Here is a 9,222-nt window from a genome sequence, read left to right on the forward strand (position 1 = left end):
TTCAGTCAATATAGTTTCTTGAATCTAAAACATAATAAATATCATTTATGCGTTTTCGTTTTTAAATGCGTTTAAAATATAACTAAACAATTCTCTCACATAAAAAAGAATTTGGTACCAAAGAAGCAATGAGACTAATTTTTTAAGTGTTTGTAAATACTAAATTAGTTCATTTTACTCAATATTTAATGAAAAAATTAGTGTCATTAAGTTCACAAGATTTCAGTTCTAGGCTGTTGATATTGTAAGTAAAGTTACCTGTAGAATCAGGAAGTGCACTTCTTTATAAGATCCTTGAAGGTGATACACAAGAGTAAATTTACTAGACAGCTTTGGGATATTAACCCCTTATTTTTACAGTCCAGGATTCTTCAGAAACTTCTTACCATTGTTCTGTACTTTACAAAGATAATTTTTCTGTCTTACAATTTCCTTCAAATTTAATTAGGTACTTTGCAAAGATAATAATTGTATTTCGTGATTCCCTTAAAACTTTAAATGAAAAAGAAAAATTTAAGCTGCCAAAAAGACGACTCCCTGACTTACAACAGTCCAACCACGCTTTGAAATTGTTTACGATCTTTTCTTAGGCAAATTACCCAAGGGAACCTCTAAGAAAGATTTATGTAGCTTCAAATAATCATTGTATTTCTTTATTCCCTTAAAAATTTAGCTGAAAAAGAAAAATCTCCCGCAAAGACCATTCCCCTGACTCACAATAGTCCTATTACACTTGAAGATAGTTTATGGTCTTCCGTTAGGCGAATCACCCAAGGGAACGTTTAAACAAGACTGATTTAGCTTCAGATTTTCAGTCAAAAGCCTCCTTGGTCAACAACCTCCGTGGAATATACTTTGACCATGAGACATCCCTTATTTCCACAGTCTTACGTTCTTCAAAGGGCTGATGCAATCATTCGGTACTTTACAAAGGTAATAATTGTATTTCGTCATTCTCTTAAGGCTTTAAATGATAAGGGAAAAATCTAATCCGCCACAAAGACCTCTCCCCTGACTCACAACAGTTGCAGCACGCTTAGAGATTGTCTTCGATCCTCCCTTAGGTGAACAAAGATCTAAAGAAGATTGATTTAGCTCCAGTTTTTCTGTTAACAGCCTACTTGGTCAATAACCTCCTTAAAATGTTCTGCGACTATGAGACATTACTTATTTCCATATTTTGGTCTTCTTTACAAACTCAGTATCATCATGTGGTACTTTCAAGAAATAACAATATTCTGTTTCGTTATTGTCTTAAGATTTCAAAAGAAAAAGAAAAAATCTTAGCTGCCACAAGGACTATCACTCTGAGTCACTACAGTCCCACCACGTTTAAAGATTGTCTATGATCTTCCTTTAATAAAACAGCATCTAAAGAAGATTTATTTAAGTTTAGATATTCAGTCAATAACTTCCTTGGAAAACTATGACCATGAGACGTCGCTTATTCCCACAATCTTGCGTTATTCCTTTAAAACTTTAAGTAACCAAGAAAAAATCTTAGCTGATACAAAGACCACTCCCCTGACTCACAACAAAACAGTCCCATCACACTTAGACATGGTCAGCAATCTTTGTTTTACGTGGATTACCTGAGGAAAGATCTAAACAAGATTAATTTAGCTCCAAATTTTCATTCAATAAATTTCTTGGTCAATAGCATTTTTAGAATACGCAGCAACCAAAAGACATTATTGATTTCCACGTCTTACGTTCCTTGGAAACTCAGTACTACCTTTCGGTAATTTACAAAATTAAAAATACTTTGCAATTCACTTAAATCTTTAAACGAACAGGAAAAGATCTTAGCAGCCACAAAGACCACTCCCCTAGCTCACAAAAGTCGCACCTCATACAGAAATTGTATACGGTCTTCCCTTAGACGAATCGCCAAAGGGAAAATCCAAAGAAAGTTTTAAGCGATCCAAAGAAAATTGATTTAGCTCCAGAGTTTCAGTTAATAGCCTCAATGGTTATACCCAGAGATAGAGAAAGAGAATGTACTCATCGACAGATCAAGAATAAACTGGAACCCCGGGATATTGCCTAATAGAGTGAGATACCATAAGAAAATCACTTGGAACAGTAAAGTTTGTAAAAGAAGAGCTCTTACGATATGTAATAGGAAAATTTTAATTAAAAGACTTCAAAATACTTTTTTTAGAATATGTATTTTGTGATTTAACTTATTTGTAGAAAAACCGGTAGTCTTGAGAAACTAAATAGAAAGATAATTACTGCAGATGACAGGATCATTCTTCATTATGTTTTTAAAATAGATGGCATTCTAAAAAAAATTATTGTTATGTAAAAGAAACTAAGAGAATTTTATATCAGATTTTGGGTTTTAATTCATAATTATCTTTGGTGAGAGAAACAATGAGTAGCAAAGCAGTCTCTTCAATCCCAAAATTAGTGCAATCCACAGTGAGTTGAATCACATTTTTATTTTTCACATTAGACAAATCCAGCTGTGTTTTTATTGAATAATTTGTTTACAGGCTTAGGCTTGTCTAGCCTATATTTGAGTTGATTGATTAAAAGATGAGAGCTACCAACCCAATCTGACATTGTGGGTATATTCTCAGCCTAGGTTTTGCACATCATAATTTCTGCTGGAATAAGCATAGCCTAAGCTAGCCCATATACATAAGCTCATGTGTTATGTAACAAATGGGTGTTTTAAGTAGGCTATCTGTGCTATCAGAATTTTGTGAGCTCTTGTGACTGGCGCAAGTACATAGAATAACAGATAGGCCTCAGCTAATATTATATTTTGATATCTACTAGGCCATGGTGTTTAAACTTCAAATTTTGGTAAAATTCTAGTTAATTGACTTCTTGCTATCTTGGAAAGGGTTTAGGTTAGGAAAATGAAACTTTCAGGAATGGGTCTACAGGCTAAAGTATGGGTAAAATTCTAGTTAATTGACTTCTTGCTATCTTGGAAAGGGTTTAGGTTAGGAAAATGAAACTTTCAGGGATGAATCTACTGACTAAAGTATGTCCCAGGAAGGTATTTTAAAGCACCTGCCTCCACTCCTTCTCCCTCCAGAGGGCCCTGAAATTTTCCTACATGAGAGGTCTATACCTATTGAAATTTTGACAAAACAACATTTACCTTAATTTTCAGTTACTAGTTGCTTTTTCTCTGCCTTAGTTCTTAAAAATGCAATTCCTAATAGCCTATTTGAGTAGAGTTTTGAGTCATATCAATGTTGTTTTTTTTTCAAAATTTGGGAAATGTATTTGCACATAATTAAAGTCTTATAAAATGGGATTGAGCAAAGTTATGAAGCTGAAAACAATTTTGTTGTACTTCAATTAAGCAGAAGATCTATTTTGCAAGATTTCACTTTTATAACACATGTATTTTTAAAGGTCATCAAAGGTCAGGGCCCTCTAGAGGGAGAAGTAGTAGAGGCAGTTGCTTCAAAATACCTTCCCGTGATATACTTTAGCCTGTAGATTTATCCCTGAAAGTTTCATTTTCCTAACCTAAATCCTTTCTGAGATAACAAGAAGGCAATTAACTAGAATTTTACCCAAATTTTAAATAGCTTAAAATTAGTGGCATCAGTTATGGAAGGGTGATTTCCCCTAGATCTTTTGATTGGATTTTGAAAAAGCGTTTTCTTTTGTTTTTTTATGTGGAAGGAGGGGGTAAGTGCCTATTGTGTTCAAAAATCCCTCTTTGGTATTCCCATATGAAATTTATCACCCACTGCTTGTTGCTAAAATACATCTTGCCCTGTCTCCTAAACTCCTAAAATAAGCATTATTGACTGGAATATGTAGGCCTCAGGCCTTCATGCTTGGCTTACCAGGGGTGTCACATGTTGTGATAAGACACCCCACCTCTTGTCAATATTTTTATTCAGTCCAGACTAGTCCCAGTTAAAGATAGAATTGGGGCCACAATTAGTGATAAGGAAAAAGTTAAAGAAAGATGGGTGGAACATTTTGAGAATGTGCTAAACCAAGATACAGTTGCAGGAAAAGATATAGATAAAATTGAAAAAGTTTTTGATACCTTGGATGTGAAGGAAGATTTGTTTAGTGAGGAAAAATTAGCAACAGTACTAAAAGGATTAAAAAATCATAAGGCTCCTGGTGCTGATAATATGATTAATGAGTTTCTTAAATATGGTGGCTCTGAGGTTAGGAATAAGCTACTGAAGATTATGAACATGATTTTTGAAAAAGGGGAAGTACCCAATGATTTTAGGAATACCTTAATTAAACCACTGTATAAGAAAGGTGACAAGAGTGAGTGTTGTAATTATCAAGGTATTAGTCTAGTCTCTGTAGGTAGCAAGTTACTGAGTAATACGATACTTTTTAGACTGAGAGATGCTGTAGACAAAGTTTTAAGGGAAGAACAATGCAGTTTTAGAAAAGGTAGATGATGTGTTGACAAAGTTTTCACTCTTAGGTTAATAATTGAGAAGTCCCTTCATTGTCAAACACCTTTGGTCTTCACTTTTATCAATTATGAGCAAGCTTTTGATTCTGTTGATAGAAGAGCATTAACAAAGGTGTTATTGTTATACAGTATACCAGGAAAATATATTAAAGTGATTTGTGCTATGTATGAGAATAATACTGCTGTGGTTAAGGTAGGAAATGAGGTTAGCAACTGATTTTTGTATTAAATCAGGAGTTAAGCAGGGTTGTGTTCTATCCCCTTTATATGTATCATTTTGATGGACTTTGTCTTAAGGAGCACAGGAAAGGCAATTGGAGACCACAGAATCAAACGGGGAGGAAAAGACGCTCCTGGACTTAGATTATGCTGATGATTTAAGCATATTCGATGAAAGTTTGAGCAAAATGAATGAAGTTTTAGAGGTTTTGCAAGTTCAGGGTGCTAAAATAGGCTTGAAAATTAATGTTAAGAAGACTAAGTCACTAAGGCTAGGAATAAGGCTAAGGCTAGGAATCCTTGCATTCCTTGCACTCCCTGGTCATTCCGATTTCTTGGCTGCATCTATGCACTGATTTCCTAGAGTTGCATCCTACTGAGTCCCTCACTGCTGCAATATTTTCCTCTTTTTTCAGCCTGAATAAGTTCCCCCTGTGGCTTTAGAACATAAATCCATAACTATTTTGGAGACATTGGTCCAAAATAGGTCGCAAAATAAGTTGCGACAATGGAAAAGTTTTCTAAACTGAATTTGCACACTCTGGTATGATTTTGTCGAAAAATAGGTCTCCAGGGAGAACATCTTCTGCTGATTGGTCCAAGACAACTTTTGGGGGCAATTATAGCTGCAAACGCATCCGAAGGTTCACCTTTCATGTCCTGCAATAGAAAGGATATTTGTTAAAAAATGGATTTTTAACTGAATAAAATATAGGTATGGATCTTTTTGGGTCACCCTGTAATATTCATGGATGTCAGTTTCACATAGCAAAAGGTGTTGCTTTTGGTGATAAATGCCTTTGGCTAATGAACAATCGCAATGCTTTCAGAAAGCTTTGGTAGCACAATTACCTTTAATGATGATTTCTCTATATAGCCACTCTTCATAAACAGGGTCAGCAAAGCAGAATAAAAGCTGGTAACAATAGCAGTTTAACAAATCAAATGTGGATCTTTTACCCAATACTAATGAATGCAATAAATCATGAAAAGTATTTGATAAAAATATGCAGTAGTGTGCAATTTTTCATTGCACACTACTAAAATCTAGAGAACAAACTGAGAAATCGGTTTCACTAATGTTCTAAATACATATCTCTTTGATCTTTATTTTTGTTTATAATTTTTTAGGACATTTTTTAGTGCCTTTTGCCTTAGCTGCTTGGATTGACCTTGTCACTCTTGATGGTCTAAATTCTTCAACATCACCCATTGTACATTTACATTTTTCAGTTTGTTCGCTGTATTTTTTCTCGTTTGATGGTCCAGTTTATTCAGTCTTGAAAATGATTTCTCTCCAGAAGCAACACACAATGGAATTGTTAAGAACATTTCACAATTTTGAAAATCAATTGTTCATTTTGATGGCAGTGTGGGGTCCGATTGGGCCATATCACCCTTTATCCCTCCCTGTTTATTTCTTAGTTTGAAGAAGTAACAAAATTTCCTAAGTCAGCATCTAAATTGCCTTGACAAGTGAATATTAATTCAGTTTTAAACTAGAATTAAGTCATTATTTTTCTTCAGTTATTTTATTTATTAATTTATTTTTTCTTCAGGCGAAGTATGCAGCTGCAGCAGCTCTACCAAAAGCTGATGCCCCACCTAAAAAGGAAGCAAAAATCAAGAAGTTCAACATTTACAGGTGGGACCCTGATAAGAATGGCGATAAGCCACACTTGCAAACATATGAAGTTGATCTCAACACGTGAGTTTTCTGTATTTCTTTACAATTCATTTTGGTGATTAAGCACAACCTACATTTCAGCTTTTGATCAAATCTACTGTTTTCCCTTTTCAAAATGTTACTTTCCTGAACATTTTCAAAAATGATCTTAAAAAACCAGGAAAAAATACAGGGAGTTGTGCATGGGACAAAAAGGATAAGGATCTCTCACAGAATCCTAGATTTTCTTGAATCTAGGCATTTTCATTTTCTTGATGAAAATATATATTAAAATTTGTTTATTGGCCCTCATCTCCACCTCTCCTCCCAAACAAAAAGTTTCTACATATGCCTGATCAAATACATAAATCATAAGAAATTGATTTATCCATCAAACATTCGGTTTGTAAACCTTTTGAACCTAATTCATTCTGAGATTATTTTTTTTTTATTCCTATATTCTTGGCGCCATGTACTTAGTGGTATCTGATATGCTGCTACTGAAGTACCTCATTCCAAAACATTGAGGCTTTAGATGTATATTAAACCCCTTTTTGAAGAAATCAACAGAGGCATTTGGAGGAATGATGTCCCCAGGAAGATTGTTAAATCTTGATAATTTAAACTCAATAGAAACACCAGAAACCTTTTTTCATCAATTAGTTATACTGGTCTGGAAATAATTTATTTTTTCCAATTTTGGTTATAATTTATCTTGGCAGTCCATTGCCAATTCCTGGCAAACTCATGTAAGTCATGTTTTGACTTATTTATTTGAAATTAAAACTATACTGCACTCTCCCTTCACCCTAGAAATGTCTAAGTATGCCATATTTACTAGATTGTTTCTATTGCTTTTCATCATTGTTCACCCTCACTTATAAAACGTTTGTAAACTACTTCTCCCATTAGAAATTATGGACTTTCAGTCAAGACTATTTAGCCCAAATCCCTTTTCTCCATGTATATGAGGGTTCTTGAACTTTTGTAGGGTACTACAATTTATATATGCTGTAGTAGCTCCTTAGATTCCAGGAACTAGATAATCTACTCAACTAATAAATTTAATTTGAGTTACGTTTAGCTATTTATTCCCCTTCCTTGCTAAAACAATATGAGAAATGTTATATGCAAATAATGAAAATCAGTTGACTCAATTTCAAACCTCACCAAGGATTTAGACCTTCTTACTAATACCCCTAAGTCTCAATGCTAGTCATTAATATGAATGATAAATAAAGCAAGTTCTAGGGAAGATCCCTGCGGAATTTCGAAATTAACTCAAGTGAGTGTGGATGTAGAATGCTCAATTTCATCATTCATTTGTAAAAACTTCCAATAGTTGAAGGTTCTATGGGGAGGGGGGACGCATATCCTCTGTACCATAATGAACAAGTCTATTTTAATTTTGTTCTTCTGATTTCTAATGCAAGTTTTTTTTCTTGTGAAGGTGCGGTCCTATGGTCCTTGACGCCCTAATTAAGATCAAGAATGACCTCGATTCAACTCTAACCTTCCGTCGATCTTGCCGCGAAGGTATTTGTGGCTCATGTGCTATGAACATCAATGGCGTGAATACATTAGCTTGCATCAGGTGAGTCTATAAGAGCAAACTTTATTCTTAGCAGGTACCGATTTCCTGAATCTTTACTTTTGGTTGGGAGTGCAATATGTGGCTGGGGTAGATCCTCTGACGCTTCCCATGTTTTTCCCCAAGTATCTGCAGGTGCCTATGGAGCCGGAACCTTATGGAACATAGAGAGTTATAGTACTAACCCCTATTTCAAAGCAAATGATCACCAACACCGGGACTCGACTTTCGGCCCAAAAGAACACGGATTCCTTCCGACTATTTGGCTAGGAAGGCTTGTCCTAGCCGCTTTAATTGGCTTGGTTAGGATAATAGCAAACACGCAGGATATTCTTCACCCGACTCTTTTTTTTTTACTGAAACAAACTAGCAACACTTTCTGGTTTCTCTATATTTTCGTTTTGTTCTTTTTATTTCGTTTTCGTTTTGTTCTTATATTTTCGTTATTGACTTGTGGAAAATTCACGTACTCGAGCTGCCTGTTCCCCACAGTTTAAAACCTGCAGGCTGGCTGGTACTGATATGGCACTTCCTGCTCGCTCAAACTCTCTTCTGCACAAGTATAGACGTAATAAACACGAATTAAATCCCTCAAAGCACATCTAAATTTGGTAGCATATCAATTGCCTGTAAAATGCCTTTCCAATGGAAGCTGGTAAAGGAACATCCACAATCAGATTAATATTTGGTGGAAATTATAATATAACCTTTGGTTTAAAATATACCTCTTTATGTTTATGATCCTCTTTCCAAAGAAAGTCTTTGAACTTAATCAAATTTTAGTCTGACACGTTTGGGTAAAATAAACAATAACATGCAATTTTCTTTCCTATTTTCTTCTAAGAAAGCCCCCCCCCTTCTTGCCATTTAGAATGCACTACATGGTAGGTTCCACATTGTCAATAATACTTGTAATAAAGAAAAACAAACTACTTTGAGTAACTCATTAGGGCGGTTTGATTTTCTGACATTTCATTACTCAAACTCAGCATACCTAACTGCAACAAAGAAAATAGGTTTGACTGCAGATTTAATAGCTTCTAATGTTTTACCCTACTCCTCCTTTTTTCAAAATATGGCATATTGTTGCAAGGAAATTCGTATACAATATTGCAATCAACCGTCAAAAAGTTTGGAAGAACAAGAAGGTAAGCCTGCTAACCAAGATTAGAATATTGAAAGCTACAGATGTTTTTCGGAGAAATTGCCTGCGGATTGTTTTGGATACCCGACTGACTGACCGTATTACAAACGGTAGGCTGTACGACAAGTCTGATGCAAACCCGCTTTCTAAGGCTATAATGAGAGATAAGTTGAGAT

At 34.9% G+C, this 9,222-nt stretch overlaps 1 protein-coding gene across 1 annotated transcript in view; it reads left to right on the plus strand.

Moving 5' to 3' along the window:
* The first annotated feature begins 2,290 nt into the window (after nt 1-2,290).
* Nucleotides 2,291-9,222, plus strand: part of LOC136033727 (succinate dehydrogenase [ubiquinone] iron-sulfur subunit, mitochondrial-like) — a 12,256-nt gene continuing 5,324 nt past the window's right edge. The window contains exons 1-3 of the mRNA XM_065714622.1: nt 2,291-2,427; nt 6,205-6,353; nt 7,762-7,905. Coding sequence (XP_065570694.1) covers nt 2,380-2,427; nt 6,205-6,353; nt 7,762-7,905 — 341 coding nt within the window. The 5' untranslated portion in view covers nt 2,291-2,379. The remainder of the gene's footprint in view (nt 2,428-6,204; nt 6,354-7,761; nt 7,906-9,222) is intronic.

The sequence above is a fragment of the Artemia franciscana genome, chromosome 1 (assembly GCF_032884065.1).
Source record: "Artemia franciscana chromosome 1, ASM3288406v1, whole genome shotgun sequence".
Lineage (NCBI taxonomy): Eukaryota > Metazoa > Arthropoda > Branchiopoda > Anostraca > Artemiidae > Artemia > Artemia franciscana.